Source organism: Eubalaena glacialis, chromosome 6, assembly GCF_028564815.1.
Source record: "Eubalaena glacialis isolate mEubGla1 chromosome 6, mEubGla1.1.hap2.+ XY, whole genome shotgun sequence".
Lineage (NCBI taxonomy): Eukaryota > Metazoa > Chordata > Mammalia > Artiodactyla > Balaenidae > Eubalaena > Eubalaena glacialis.
In genome coordinates, this window is record NC_083721.1 from 23,547,669 (window position 1) to 23,565,061 (window position 17,393).

Sequence of the window (17,393 nt, forward strand, 5' to 3'; positions counted from 1 at the left end):
GTTATCACTAAAATAAATTGCCCAAATTTTTTCAATAAATGTATAATTAAAAGTTAGTGAGGTAAAACTGTGAATTTTTTTAAAAAAATAAAGAACAAAATATCTTAAAATAACAATGGATATTAAGAAAATATTTCTAAAGCAAGTGCATACTATATTTTTCTTACATATTACATGTATTTTTTAAATTTTTCAGGAGAGTTTTTAAAATTACATATATTATTTTAAATGTAGGGAAGATGAATTAAAGTAGATTATAGAGAAAATAGTTATGAGTTTAAAAGAGTTCTGTGTTTAAGCACTATAATTTTTTTTGTTTCTGATGGATATATTATGCAAAGATATTTTACAGTACATCATTAACATGCATAGTCCAATAGTGCTGCAGAACTACAGCTGCAGAAAATATCTACATGTGAGTACATTAATTGAGACCCCTTTCTTTGAAAATCTACAATGATGAACATATTTGCTAAATATATTTTCCTATTTTTGGATGGAGTTATTAGTTTGAAGTATATTACTGATGATATTTCACTGTCTATGACCTACACAATTATCATTTTCATTGATAGTAATGAAAAGTTTTGATTGTTTTATTCTGTGATTTCCAAGCCCCTATCAAGGTGCCAAGTAATTTGTCAAGAGCATTTTTCTGTTGAAAGGATGAGTTGTACAATTTCATTTGACTTAGAGCTCGAGAACTGCTTTCCAATGTATGGATGACTTGGATAGCATCCATATAACACCAACGGATGAGTTTATTAAAGTACTCCTAGGTCCTGTGCTTGACATACTAAATCAACCTCAGAAAGTGGGATTCTAGAATCTGCATTTTAACAGGCTCTCCAAGTGATTCTTAAGGCAAATACAATCTCATGCTACTTTTCATGACAAGAGAGATATAATCACAATATACTCTATGGTAATGTTTAAACAGACTTTAGTTATCAGACTTTATGGAGTCTATTAACAATTTGAGTTTACTCAAAATAATAGAAACAAGATAAACTATGCTTCAATATTTATGCAATATGATAAAGAAACAATAAAGTTTATTGAATATTTACAATATCCTAAAGACTTTGATATGCATTTTACAATGTACTCTTCATCTACTACCAATAAGTGAAATAAGTATTGTTATCCACATTTTAAAGATGAAGAAACTCATATTAAAAAGACTTCACATAGTATTGCCAAAGCTGAAGCGTCATAAATGGCTGAGCTGAGATTCAAAACTAGATGTGACTTACTGCAAGGCTCAGCTCAACTCTTCATTTTTTGAATTTCGGCTGTTGAAGAAACTAGGAATGTTAGGAGAAAGGAGGCTTACCATCCAGGAAATAAGGCAGTGTTCTTAAAATAATTTTGGAGAAAAGTCAGGATAGGAAGTGAGTAGTCTTAATTTGTATATCTACTGGATAAAAGTTGTGTTTGGAAAAACAAAAGTGTATTAGGGTTTCTATAATGGTTTTGTGACAAGGCAAAAGAAAAACAAAAGTTGTGTGCTTTAATAGACATAGTCCTTAGCAAACAAAAACTAGGTGATTATTTTTCACAACTGTTATCAAAGAAATTTCTGTATGTAGTTTTGGTGGCTTGGGGCATAGAACAAAATATCATGGTCTTCTAGTTACTTGATAACTTTTTATTGATAAGATAACTGAATATAATGTACCTCTCATTATTGGTATGAACATAAGGAAACATCTATTAAATGAAGAGTAAAAGCTATGTTTGAGAAGAGAACTTTCAGGAAATATATATTACAAAAAAAATAATGAAAGTATGAGTTAGGAATATGAACGTATAATTAATAATGGTGTCTAAACATGAAAATCATTATTCTTGAGTGATTTTGTCCAAAGAAAAGTACTAAACTGACAATGAAAACAGTTATCTACAGTTTTATATATCTAATTTTTTTGGACAATTTTAAAGAATTTTATGGAGATATAACTCCTTTCCAGATTTGGCAATGTGCTGTAGTAGTTAAAAAAATATGAAAGCAAACTCTATGTCATTTTTCTGGGTTGCCAGAAGAATGCCAATGTCATTCACATTTTATAAATTTGATTTTCAACTTTCATATATAAAATAAGTATATCAAAATAGTATAACTATTGCCAAAAGAAATATGCCCTTAAAAATGCCATCATGAGGAGGAAATGGGGCTAAGAAGGGTGATACACAGGAATACATTATTTCAAAAGATAAATAGTAAATGGCCAGGGAGAAGCCTCTTTTGTCAATTTATGGAGTTAACATGTTGTTAAAATTACATGATGAGTTGGAGGGATAGAAAGTATATTTTGAATAAACTGATTTCAAATTTTTCTGCTATCAATGTTGGTGAGTCAAAGGTACTTATATTTTAGAAATCATTTTCTTCAACAGAAATTGATTTGAACAAATGAAAGAGGTTTTAAGAAGGTTGCTCTTTAACACTGAGAAAGAAAAGAGATCTATGTGTTTAATCTGATAATTTTTACATGTGTGAAAATGCCAATTCCGTCATATTATTAATCCACTGCCTTTTTCTTTCTGTTTCAGTTTGGTTTATACTTGGGGCCTTATATAAATAGCTACAAAAAATAACAATAATGAAAATTTATGGAGTGCAGTGAAATATATGATAAAGTTTACTTGATTTCTTAGGAACTTGAATGCATTCTGATGAAGAGTCACCAATTTACATGGGAGTGACATTTACCAAAATGCTGTATTTTGTTGTGTTTGTACTTATTGGTCTTTATTAGGTTATAGATTTTTTTTTTTATTTTTTTTAAACATCTTTATTGAAGTATAATTGCTTTACAATGGTGTGCTAGCCTCTGCTTTACAACAAAGTGAATCAGTTACACATATACATATGTTGCCATATCTCTTCCCTCTTGCATCTCCCTCCCTCCCACCCTCCCTATCCCACCCCTCTAGCTGGTCACAAAGCACTGAGCTGATCTCCCTGTGCTATGCGGCTGCTTCCCACTAGTTATCTATTTTACATTTGGTAGTGTATATATGTCCATGACACTCTCTCACCCTGTCACATCTCACCCCTCCCCCTCCCCATATCCTCAAGTCCATTCTCTAGTAGGTCTGTGTCTTTATTCCCATCTTGCCACTAGGTTCTTCATGACCTCTTTTTTTTTTTTTCCCTTAGATTCCATATATATGTGTTAGCATACTGTATTTGTTTTTCTCTTTCTGACTTACTTCACTCTGTATGACAGACTCTAACTCCATCCACCTCATTACAAACACCTCCATTTCATTTCTTTTTATGGCTGAGTAATATTCCATTGTATATATGTGCCACATCTTCTTTATCCATTCATCCGATGATGGACACCTAGGTTGCTTCCATGTCCTGGCTATTGTAAACAGAGCTGCAATGAATATTTTGGTACATGACTCTTTCTGAATTATTTTTTTCTCAGGGTATATGCCCAGTAGTGGGATTGCTGGGTCATATGGTAGTTCTATTTTTAGTTTTTTAAGGAACCTCCATACTGTTCTCCATAGTGGCTGTATCAATTTACATTCCCACCAACAGTGCAAGGTTATAGATTATATAAAGGAAGAAACCTACTGTCCTACTGCATAAAGATAATGCTAAAGAGTTAAGAGTTAAATGACAGCCAGAATTTGTGAATTTAAATTATTTTCATTTTCACAGCACAAGGTGTAGGAATTGAAATTGCAATAAGGTATTTTATAGATATAGTATATACCAAAAGTTTGCATGTAGGCAAACTTAAGAAACAATATTAACAACCTAAGATTTTTGGCTCAATGAAAAACAACTTTAAATATTACAAATTGACTTTTTTCTCCTCTGCATTTATTTTTAGGCTAACTGTGGTAGAGTCACCTTTTTAAGAATTAAACCATTTATTGCATTCCTACAAGTTACTTGATAAATTGGAGTCCAATGTGATATTTAATTATATGCAAAACACTGAAAATATTGGGTTCACCCAAAAGTTCCATAAGATGGTATGGAAAAACCCAAACAAACTTTTTGGCCAACCCAATACAATAGTTTTGAAAAACACTATATATTAAATAGCTGTTACCTTATCACCTTCGGAAAAAGTGATGCCATCCACTGCTCTTTTCCAAGTGATTTCTGGAATAGGCTCCCCTTCTGCTTCACATATTAGTGTGACTTGACCATTCTCATATGTAGTCTCATTTTTAAGCTGTATTATGTGAGGCTGTACTGTAAAAAATATATACATTACTCAATCTGTATTGGGGCAAAATATTACTATTCATGGTGACAATTTAAGTACCCTTTAGCATAGTATGGAATTACTAACTTTGAGCAGATATAGTGTCATGCTTTGCTTTATAAGAATGCCAGGAGAGTTGCAAATTATAGGAGAAAAAACTAGAAAATAATGCTATTGATTATGATTACAAAAATAATTTTAAGTGGTTTAGAAACCAACATAAAAAGTATAATTCCTTCCAAGATTTTGTCACTTAAAAGCCACTTTATTATTTTTTCCTCTTCAAGCTAAAAAATAAAATTTTCCTCTTTTAAAGTCACATGAGTACTTCTCTGTGTATGTCTGTGTATGACATCTGCTTATGTAGTGATAATCTCTTAAACTTTAAAAACAATTTCACCAAAGAGGAAAAATAATGACTGTATTCTGAATATGTAGTAAGTGTAATTATGTGCAATGTTTAAAATATTTATCAAGTAAATATATATACATACTATTTACCTTTATTATTCTAGCTGATTTATTTTGACCCCAGACTACCTTAATATTATTCCATATTGTAGATAATTGTTTCTTTACAGTTATGACTTCTATAAAAACCAAAACATCATGTCTAGTAATTTAAATTATATTAATATTAAAAATTACGTCCCTCCACAAATTTACATATACCAAAGAGCTTTAAGTTTTTAAATTCTGTATTACCGGCATTTCTTAAGTTTTTATTTGTTTGAACCTAGAAGTGATAAAAGCCAGCACTTATTATTTCAGAACAAGTAACAGGTTTCTTTTTAATCACCAAATGCAATCAATTATGAAATATAAATAAATTGTTCTTAATCCTAGAAAATTAGATTCCTGATATCAGAAACATGGCATATATATTTTTACAATTCAGTGTTTACTCCATTGACTTTAATGGATTTAGTTTTATTTCCACTTTATGTACATGCTTCTTGTGTCAAACACAATACAAATCTGTTCAGTGTTACTATACAAAGTGATTACAACAGTGATATGGCATATTATATTTCATTCATTATTTTCTATTTGAAAGGACAAAAATATTAGAAACTTTCTTTGTGTTCTTACTCACTGCCAGTGAGTACTTTTTAATTTTAAAAAGTAACTAAATATTTCATATGAGCTCATTGAGATAGGTTGAGATTATTTATCCTTTGGAATTATCTCAAACACTATCATTTCTAATTATTAATTTATTTTTATACTGAGTCATATTTAGCATTGTACGTTTTAAAGAGAACATTTTCTTAAGTGGGAAATACTGATGGAACAAATTAGATGCTTTCTATAATTTCTAATAATTTTAAGTTTGTTTACTCTTCCCTCTATGTGAACAATTTTCTCCTGGCTCATAGCTTTGTTGATTTCTCATCGTTAAAGATTTTTATGTAAACACATCTAAACATTACCCTTATGAGTAACTTTCCAACACCATGGTCTCCAAAATAACAGCTCTTTTTACCCAACACTACTGATTAATCTAGTTTCACTTTCTTCTTAGAACATCTTATTATTCCAGTTTTATTTTTTAATAAAATTTTATTTTATTTTTTGGTATATTCTTTATTGTCTGTCTTATTTTGTTAGAATATAAGCTTTATGAAAATCTCCCTAGTATAGAAAACATTTCTGTTACAGCTACTACAGGACCAGCTGGCAGAGGGTGTATCCACACATGTATTACCATTCATCTTTTGGTCTAAGTAATATGGTTGCTTCTGCCAACTGCAACCACTGGTCCTTCTTACTCTTTTTGTTGTTGTTGTTATAACACATAACACAACTTTATTAGTAATCAATTACTCAGTGTTCAAATTTCCCTGGTTGTCTCATAAAACCTTGTACAGTTGATTTGTTTGAATCAAGATCCAAATGAGGCCTATATACTGTGATTGGTTGAGGTTCCTCTTATGTCTATTTTGATCCATATTTAATTACTGCCCCCACCCAATTTATTTGTTAAAGAAGTCCTGTAGTTGTTTGTTTGTTCTGTAATTTCTTTTTTTTTTAAAGTTCAATACCAGATTCATGTATTATTTTATTCTTTTTTTTTAATTGGAATATAGTTGCTTTACAATACTGTGTTAGTTTCTACTGTATAGCAAAGTGAATCAGCTATACGTATACATATATCCCCTCTTTTTTTTTGTATTTCCTTCTCATTTAGGTCACCAAAGAGTATTTACTCTTATAGAGTACTCCCTCCTTCCTTCCCCTTTCTTTGTTGTGAAAGCTTTTTGATAACAATGTTTTTAAAAATGGAGAAAGCATACTAAATATTAGTAGTGCCTATAATTTTTAGTGTTTGCTTTTTTAAAGAGGACAATCATATTCTAAATATTCACCAGCAAAATTTTTTCCTCTTGCAAATATAATAGGGGCTAAATCAATAATTAAAAATTAATTTACCGGTTTTCTACTCTCTGTAAGCTCCCCAAAGAAGGCAATATGGCTCTTGGTAAATATGGAAGATATTTATGTACATTTCCTTTTAGTAAAATGAAAAGGGAGTATTTAATTATGGTTACAAGTCAATGTTTCCAAATTATAGCCTTATAGGTGAACTCTTTTGAAGTATTAATATATTAAAAGTAAAACTGATCCCAACATATGTCATTTAAAGATTTATGAAGATCAACCCCTATATAATATAATAGATCCCAATATGTGTCATTTAAATGAATTTTCTTCCAGCCTCTGTTACTAGTCAGCAAATATTTTACAAAAATTTACATGTATAATCTCATATAATTCTTAAAATAATTCTATCTGGTTGCTGCAATTTTAAAATATATTTTAGAGATGAGAAAACTGAGACCCAGGTTTGGAAATTTAAATAGCTCATATAAGTGACAGAGTAAAATTTGACTCAGATCCCCCTCTAGACATTACAGTTTTAACTACTATGCTATAATACTTACCAAAGACTTGGAGAAGTACCTGTTTTTCATCTTCTCCTGCCTTGTTTGTGGCCCTGCAGACATACGGGCCCCCATCGCTATTGATTATGTTCCTGACAGTGAGTTCTTTATTGCTTCCTTTCAGTATGTACTTTTCATTTTCTTCAATAAACTTGCCATTCCTAAAGAAGAAAACAGAGGTTGATCTTCATAAATCTGACTTCATAACTCAAGAGCAGATCATACTCAAATTTTTTACCTGTAATTGTCAATATTTCATGGTTACTGTCATTGACAGATAAAGCTATATTCCAGTCAAACATATACTTTTACTAGCTCAATAGAATTTAATACATAAATATTAAAATTATACTTGAAAGTTGTTTTGACTTTAGAGACAAGAATAACGTTTGAGCCATGTTGAAATCTTGACACTCATCTTAGGCAAAAAACACTTTTATTCAATTTTCACTTTGATTATTAGCAAAAAAAAAAGTTTTATTTGCTGATTTTAATTCCAAACACACATTTCATGTTGGTGAGGCAACACATATTTATGAAATGTACTTCTTTACTAGGTTCCAGAGACACATTTAAAATAATTTCTACGGAAACACCCTTCAAAGACAAAGTAAATGCAATTTAAATAAATAATGAATTTATATTGCACATAGGTACTGCCAATAAAAGGATAAGAGGAAAGAATTACATGAAAACAGTTATAGAAATTATGCTGCGTATAACAATTTAATTCATTAGTGAGGAGAAGAAATTTTTCTCAGATATAAGTATTTTTAAGTAGTTTCCAAGGTCTTTTTGGACTGAAATAGTGTTCATTTTTTTTCAATTCTAGTTTTGTTGTTCATTAAAACAAAATCTTTCAAACTTGTTTTACAACAACTTACAATAAAAATAAATATTTTACATGCATTTAAATCTGAAATCTTAATATGTGTGAAGTCTTATATTGTACATTCTTTTCCATGCAAATTTATTTTCCTCATCTCCACTTCCTCCTTCTCCTTTTCTTTCTCCTTTTTTACTTGCCAACATGGTATTTTGGACAATTAATTGATTTTAAGACCCACTAATATAAAAATTTAGGATCTACCTTTAGGTGTGGGGGGATTTACTTGTCCATACAAGTGTAAATTAAAAAAGAGGAATATCTAAAAGGATTATTAAAAATCTTACCTAGAATGAAACAGAATATTTTTCTGATACTCTAAATGATCTTTGCAGTGAATTCTAGTTCTGCTTTCTAGAAAGTACTGCCACATATCTTAACACAGTCCTTGTCTTTCTATGACTCAATAACATCTATTTTTCCAGTTTTTATTGACATGTGTTAATACAACATGAAATGTGCAAAAATTCATGAGTGGTGAAAAATTAGGCCTTACTAAATACTAGTGACAAAAGTATATAGTGCTCTGTACTTTTCTGGGTTTTTTTTTCATATTTTTACTAATCAAATATTTAGAAGTATAAATAATGACAAGATTTCAGAATTTTTGCCTAGAATTTTATGTATGGATAAGGCTTTCACCACAATTAGTGATACAATATATTTCTTAATCTAGTAAATAAAAAAGTACTCATTCGTCTCATTATCATCATCATCATCATCATCGACTAGAAGTTTCAGCAATTTGTGGCTTAGGAAACACTTTCCCTATATTATTAACCTGGTTAAATACAATTAGCTCACAGATGTGTATTTTCCCTCTCCATCCTCATTCACAGATCAGAGAACTAAATTTTAAGTATGATTTCCCCACCTGTCAATTCACAGATGAAGAGACTTAGGTTTAATAAGCAGCAGGTTAACTAAGTTCTAGTGTTCTTTATGATAAAGAGATTATTTCTGTACTTCATGTGAAATATTGTGCTAAAGGTTTGAAGTATAGCAAATGAGTGAGACAGGGCCACCTATCATGAAGAATTCATAGTCTGATTGATAGTAATAGAGGGTAATATAGATCCCATTAATGCATTTATTCATAACTTTGTGTGTGTGTTGGAAGGGGTGGGGTAGGGGATCTATTATAATAGAAGAGAATGGAAAAGATGATGGCTGGAATACTCTGGGAATTTTCATGGGAAAAAAATGCATGATCTGAGCTTTGAAGTGGATAGGTAGGTCTTGAAGAATTTAAAGGAAGTCAGCTTGTAAAGATTATGTTCCCTTAAAGAGCTCAGTTTAAAAACATCATTAAAGAATAATAACTCAGGTAATAGGTCTTAATACTTCTCTCTCAACAAACCCCTTATATAGAAAGTACTCACTGTTATTCATAGTACATTTCTGTGGAATGTCAATGTCTGAAAAAGACTCCCAAAGGATTCTGATGAAATTCTACGGGGCCATCCTTTGAAATTCTAACCACTTCTCTAAATGCCACTTTTCCAGGCAAAAGGGTTAGGATTAGAGGATTGATGGAAATGATAAAAAAGGGAGAACAATTCCACTCTTGACCATAGTGGAGTAACAAAACCATATTTACTCTCTCATTGTAAACAACACAAACACTGGACACAGAGATTAAATAACAGTTTTCAACCACTGGTCAACAGGTAGCACATGACAGTGACCTCTGAGGACCACCATAGCTTACTACCTGAAGGCAGTTTCCAGACTGCCCCTTAGAGAGGAAGAACCCATACAGAGTCAGGCAGTGTATCTGAATTGGAAGACAGAATTCTCAGTTCATAGAAGTTAAAGTGGCTAGAATTTGCTGGTAAGAAAATGTGAGAAGAAGGCACAAGAAAGAGAATTACAGAGATCTGCAGAAGTTTCCAACCAATCTTTAACTGAGTACTAATCAGTGAGTGTACTCCAGCAAGGTTTTCCAAGAGTAAGGAAAGGACCATTGGAAAAGATAAAGCACAACAATCCCAGGAGCTCACAAAAGACCAGGAATAATTTGCATCCCTATCATCCAGAGTAGAAAGACCTCCTAAAACACAAATTTAAACACATTAAATTGCCTCCTTACAAGAATACTGCTTCAGTAATGAATCCAAGTTAATCTTAGACTGCAGCTTGTTCTGTATCCACCTAGAACAGCCTAAAAGCAACCTCAAGAAGACCAAACTTTCCCCATGTAACTTAACTCCATCCAAAGCTAAAGTAAAAGAACATGAAAATATCCAACACCTCAAAACATAAAACTCTCCATGTCTGAAACCCAGTAAAAAATTGACAGGATAGTAAATAGGTAGGAAAATATGACCTATAACAAGGAAAAAAAAATCAATCAATAAAAAAGATCCAGAAATGATACAGATGATAGAATTAGTAGACAAGACCATTAAAATAGCTATTAAAATATATTCTATATGTTAAAGGAATTAAAATATGAGCATGGTAAGAGAGAAATGGAAGACAAAAAAAGGCCTCCATCAAACTTATAGACGTAAAAAATAGAATAAAGAAAAATACTCTGCTGGGATTAAAATCAGATTAGACATTACAAGTGAGTTCATTCCAAGGAACACAAGGTTGTTTTAGCATTTGAAAATCAATGGAATTCACCAATTTAAAGGGCTAACGATAAAAATCCATATGGTATTCTCAATAGAAGTAGAAGAAACATTTGAATGGAAATGAAGAAAGTGATATTAAGAGTTTCTGCTTTTACTCCCACTTTGGTTTTCATGTCACCAAGTGTTCCTGGTTCTCTTTGTAAAAATTCTTATTTTTCCTCAATGTTTGGTCTTCAACTACCTTCTTTACTGGTTTCACTCATACCTCTTGGAGATATTATCTCTATGCAACGGGTAGTGTCTGGATTTTTCTCTCTGCACTGCTGCCCTAATACTTTTTGGAATTTTTTTCACAAAGATAACATGTCTATATCTATAGATAAATATGTCACAATGAAAACTTCCCTCTGATACCAATTTTACCTCTGTTAAGAACACTATCACATACTCCCATTCTCGCATTATATATTATACATCCAGCAACTAGAATAATTATTATATTATTCCATCCAAACGATGAGGCTAATGCCATATGAAAAAATGGAGGTGCAAAATCATGAATTTAAATTATTCAATTATATTAGCCTCTGAATCTGATTTATTCTAGGCTGTATGATAATTATATTTCCACTTACATATGAGAATTTTAAACAAATGCTAAACTTTAAGAAAATAGTCTAAACTGAAAGTCAGTCTCTCCGGAAAGATAAAATGATGAGGATAAGACTCTACACCAATATTTGTTCATTGTAATGAATGATCCAGGAGCTTTTCCTCGCTGTGATTAGATCTAATATTGACTGTTAAGGATACACACTAGAAACCAGAAGTCTCTGAGATACATGATAATTATCTGGGGTGAATGTGTTAATGCTTGATGTGTAATCCCTTTAAAAATACCAACAGTGTGTCAGAAAGGAATTATTGTCTGCAAAGAACTTCTAAAAACACCTGTCTGAAGAAATATCTTATTTATTGCTACCTGCTATGTTAAAGGGATAAAGGTTTGAAACTTGAAGATAGTATCAGTAAATGTTCAGAAAGTAATAAAAAATAGTTTTGAATTTCAATTATTCTCCTTAACATATTTTTTCAAAACCTAATCCTTATTATGGACACTTTTGCCAATTTGAATGTAAATTTCTAATTGTTTTCTTGTGACTATTCTTATAGTATATGATTTATGAAGTATAGAAGTGATTCTATAAATATTACAGATTTGCTTGAGCAGTAACCTCAATTAATAACTAATACATATTTAAAAGACTGTCCATTTTTAAACTTTAATTGTCTCCCTTTTAACAGTGTGAGCCACAACCTAAAACAGTGGAATATTTTGATATCTGTTTGATGTTAATAGAAATCAAATAGCATTTAAAAATTCAAAAAAAATATAAAAGTGAACTGTAAAACAATAGATTTAGAATAGAGAATTTATTCATTTGAACTTTTTGTTACATAACATTAAATTTATTGAAATTTAACTCTACACAATTAGCTTTTTCTGTAATAATATGGTACACAAATAAAATATACAATTATATTTAATAAAATATAATTTTGTACACATACAACAGTGGTGCCATCCATACTAGAATTTCCACTTGTGGGTACTCTCTAGTAGGAACAATAAAATGGCTGAATTTGTCACAGGGCTCCTGGGCCCATTTTGGCCAGAAACATGCCTTTTAGATAGAATGACCAGGGCTATGAGCGCAGCCTTTGACTTGTGTTAAATCATTCTGTTGCTCTCTTTAACAAGTTAATTTAACCAACTTAACTGAAAACGAAAATCATTTTCAACTGAAATTCAAAAACAATGTTTCCATTCTGGACAAAATGATAAGACTGTAAATATTTTTCCAGAAGCCTGACTATGGACACAAGCCAAAGGGATGTGGGTGCATAACCTACCTGTACCAGGAAATGGTGGGCTCAGGAGAGCCAGAGGCTCTGCAGGAAAATGTCATCTCCTCTCCTCTCTCTGCTGTGGCATTAAAGGATTTCTGAGGCATTGTGATTGCTGGCGGCACTGAAAAACAGATGAATGTAGATTAAATAGAGATGAAAAACATTTTACCAACACCACTGGGACTTTTTTACTGTTGTTTTTTTTTCTTTTAAAGCTAAGCTTTACAACTTGATAGTTCACTTCTGTACTTATATCAAGAGGACTGACTTGGTTGCATAGTAAAATGACTAAAATCACTGATCTGCCTTCTAATGTACAATAATTAGATAATTCACTGTAATGCTGTTTTACTATTTTTAATCTATTAAACTAGACTAAAAATAAACTAGACATTTTAGCAAATATATATATATATATTTACATATACACACACTTTTATGAACTATTTCTTACAGAAAGTCAGACAATATCACCCTGACTTACATCAATACTGAGATCTACTTGGAGCATAAATGGATTTCCTATTTGGGTTCCCATCAGTGTATGTACTTCTATAAGCAAGGATTCACTGCTTCAAGACAGGGCTTTCAAATTAAGTGTCAAACCATAATGTTCTTTCTGATTAACTACACTTAATTTCTTCAAACAACTATAGAACATTTTATGAAGAGAAACTGCTTAATCCATACAGAGTATGAAATAGATTTTCATGAACAATTCAATTTTAAAATTAAGCTTCCCCAATTTCTAACTAATTACATTGCAAAAACTGTATATGTTGCACATTTTGAACACGTTGAAACTGTTACGGAAATGCACTGTTTGCAATAAACAAATCAGTGACATCCATAACAGAAGCTAAAATTTCAAAGTAAAGCATAAATTTTTATTTAATGTACACTTTTATGACTTTTCAATTGAATATGATGAAATGATATTCCTAAAATTAATTATTTAATATATTTGATTTTACATATCCTAAACAACATGACCAGACAGGCATTTAGAAATGTGATTTTAATTAAATATCCCTACAATAGCACTCAGGTCAACACTGATGTTGCATTATCACAATTGATGGTGGGGATAGGAACTGATATGTATCTTAGTAATTAAGCACAATTAATCAAGTTTCTGCCTTTATGCATTTAGATACAAGGTGCATGACATGACATGCTGGCTGTAAAGTAACATAATAATTACTAGTATTACAATAGGATGGACTTTTCTTTTTTCAGATGTTAACTCTGCATTTTAAGTCATTGAAATTTGACTATAGTATTCTATAGTATTCATGTAGATAGAAACATTTTCAAATGGAGAGCCATATGTTCCAGTTCTTGTCCTGTTACTGTTACTAACCTAAACAAGTTATTTATTCTTTATCATAATTTTCTTGTCTATAAAGTGAACTGTATATGCTGGATGATCTCTAAGAATTAACAAATCTTAATCTCTGTGTTTTATGATATGTTAACTCTGCTAATGACATATGTGTTCTTACTCGTAGTGTAGATTAGTAGAAAAATATTAATATTACATGTTTAGATACTTTGAGGTACTTTGAAGAGTAATTCTAGAACTATTCTGAAGAAAAATAGCATCAAAATCTGCAGAGGTTTTCACTAGTTCAGATGTCAAGATGTTCAGGCAGTTTGTTAGCTACTGTTTAGACTGTACAGCATTTTTACGTATATTACCTTATTGCTTCTGAACTCACTGTTGAGTTGGATTAAATAATTTTAAAAGAGGTAACAATTATACTTCATCTGATTATTTTTTTCTCACAAGACCAGCATCTACTCTATTTTAACTTTTTAAAAATACTTTTGGCATTTGACTATATCTGAAATGTCCAGTTTTAATAACTTTACCAAGATTTATGTTCTGTACCCATTAAGTAGTCAATCCTTTGTAAGTTTCTGTTTTCATATTTTAACTTCAAGAAACATGGGGATGTGTAGAGAAGTAGCTCCATAACTTACATGGAAGCTTTGGTTCACCTTCAAGTTATAATTCCCCTCACTGGCTGCTTATGCACCAAAGACATCACTAATTTGACATCTTAATCCCCCTTCATCAACAGTGGAATCCAGCTAGTCTACGTGCCTTCTGTGTCTTGCAGTCTTTTTCCCCACCCACTTTCCTTCAAATGTTTTTTGGAAGATAAATAATACGGTATTAACCACGAAATACTTGTATGGTTCTGATAAACAAATACCAATAATTTCTACAAATTTATTCAGGATAAGGATAACAAACTCCACTCTACCATTGTTGGGAAAGCAACTATTTTCTAATTTATTGATTATTCAGATCTGTCCTAAATGTATATCATCAAATATATTCACATGTAGATCCTTTAACTGGCAGAGGACTGCTAATCTCAAGACTCAGCCTTTTCATAATTACCTTTTCTTGTTTTTACTTTTAAGGCTCCATGACACTTAGACATTCACATAAGAGAGGACTTGGGGAAGACAGCAGAGTAGGAAGCACCAGGCATCTGTCTCCACAACTACACAACAACTGCACTGTGAGAATCTGTCTAATGTAACTATCTTGAAACTGTGGAGTCTATTGAATGCTTGCAACTTCCAGGCAAAGACATGGAAGATAAACTGTGGTTAATACTGGTCAGTTTCAGCTCTTAGTACAGTGGCAGCTACCTATCCCCCTCCCCAACTGAGGCAGGTAGCTGTGCACATGTTCCTAGAGTAGGTTGCACAAAGAAAGCCAGGATAGGCAAAAAGGACTTTGTCATTCAGACATCAAGGATCTGTGCACTGATCACTGACTGATGCTTTTGATCATAGAGGTGCAGATGAAGAGGTAGTGGCCATTGCTGTTATGAGATCCAGGGGATTTAATGAACTCTCATTCTTTTAGTCCCCACTTTATTCTTCTCTTTTTACCATTTTGGGAGCCAGACATTAAAGACTAGGACATTCAAAAACAACTGCATATAATGTACATATTAGAAAGTGACTATGCATGTCCAGGGAAAGGTGCAGGCTTAGAAAATACCTGAGGATACCTTAAATTTACATCTCAGGCTGATCTTTGACATAGAGACAGCGTTCAATAATAATAACAATAACAACAATAATAATAATAATAACCAGTAACAGTAAACCCTGGGATTGAGAAAGAATCTGATTTCCATAGGAAGAACTTATTATGTTCAAATATCCAGTTTTCAGAAAGAAAAAATCACAAGGCATAAAAAGAAAAAGGAAAGTATGGCCCATTCAAAAGAAAAATTAAATCAATAGAAACTGTCCCTGAAAAAGACCTGAGGGCAGATATGCTTGATAAAGACTTTCAAACAACTGTCTAAAAGATGCTCAAAGAACTCAAGAAAGAAGTGGAAAAACTCAACGAAACAATATATGAAGAAAATGGAAATACCTATAAAGATATAGAAAACCTAAAAAAAAGCCAGAGAAACTCTGAATCTTAAAATTACAATCACTGAAATGAAAAATTCATTAGAGGGATTCACAAGCAAATCTGAGTAAGCAGAAGAAAGAATCAGTGAATAGGAAATAAGGCAATGAAAATTCTTGAATCTGAGAAACAGAAAACCAAAAGATTGAAGAAAAGTGAATACAGCCTAAAAGACCAGTGGGACATAATCACGTAGACCAGCAATCACACAGTGGGAGTCCCAGAAAGAAAGTGAGAGAGAAAGGGACAGAGTGAATATTTGAAGAAATAATGGCTGAAAAGTTTATCTATGAATATACACATCCAAGAAGCTCAACAAAATACAATTAAGATGAATTCAAAGAGGACCAGGCCAAGACACACTATAATGAAATTTTCAAAAGGCAAAGGCAAAGAGAAAACCTTGGAAAGCAGCAAGAGAAGAGTGACTCATCACATACAAGGGATCCTCAGTAATTATCGGCAGATTTTGCATCAAAAACTTTGGAGGACAGATGGCAGTGGGTGGATATATTCAAAGTGTTAAAGGGAAAAAAAAGCAAAACTGTCAACCAAGAAACCTATATCCTGGAAAACTGTCTTTCAACAGTGAGGGAGAAATTAAGACATTTCAGATAAGTAAAAGCTGGAGGAGTTTGTTACCACTAGACCTGCCCTGCAAGAAATGCTCAAGGGAGTCCTACATGATGAAATAAAAGGACACTAGAGAGTAGTTCAAAGCCATATAAAGAAATAAAGAGCTCAATAAAGGTAAATACATGGGCAATAAAAAAGCTACTACTACTGTAACAACAGTTTGTAACTGCACTTTTTTTCTACATGATTTGAGACTAATATATATTAAAAAAAAATTAGTATGATTTTAACTATGTCTTATAATTCCAGATTTTGTTTTCTACATAATTTAAGAGACTAATGCAATTTAAAGAATTGTCAGTTCATGTTTTGAGACATAAAATGCAAAAAGACGTAATTTTGTGATATCAACAACCAAAAGGAATGGAGTTAAGCTTTAAAGGAGCAGAGTTTTTTATATTTATTGAAGTTAAGTTAGTATAAATTTAAATTAGAGTATTATAACTTTAGGACATTAAATGCAATACCACCAATAACCACAAAGAAAATAAGTATGGAATATACACAAAAAGAAATGAGAAAAGAATTTTAAAGTTTCACTACAAAAAATTGACTAAACAAAAAGAAGACAGTAATGTAGGAAATGAGAGACAAAAAAATCTATAAGACATTTAGAAAACAAACAGCAAAATGACAGAAGTAAGTCCTTCCTTATCAATAATTACTTTAAATGGAAATAGATTAAACTTTTCAATAAACAGAGATTGGCACAATGGCTAAAAACACATGATAAAATTATGT

The 17,393-nt window shown here is 31.5% G+C and overlaps 1 protein-coding gene across 1 annotated transcript in view; it reads right to left on the reverse strand.

Annotated features, from left to right (window-relative positions):
• Positions 1–17,393, reverse strand: part of NCAM2 (neural cell adhesion molecule 2) — a 200,320-nt gene that overhangs the window by 157,009 nt on the left and 25,918 nt on the right. The window contains exons 4-6 of the mRNA XM_061192956.1: positions 12,569–12,686; positions 7,187–7,347; positions 4,083–4,228 (exon numbers count right to left, since the gene is read on the reverse strand). Of these exons, the coding sequence (XP_061048939.1) occupies positions 4,083–4,228; positions 7,187–7,347; positions 12,569–12,686 (425 nt within the window). The remainder of the gene's footprint in view (positions 1–4,082; positions 4,229–7,186; positions 7,348–12,568; positions 12,687–17,393) is intronic.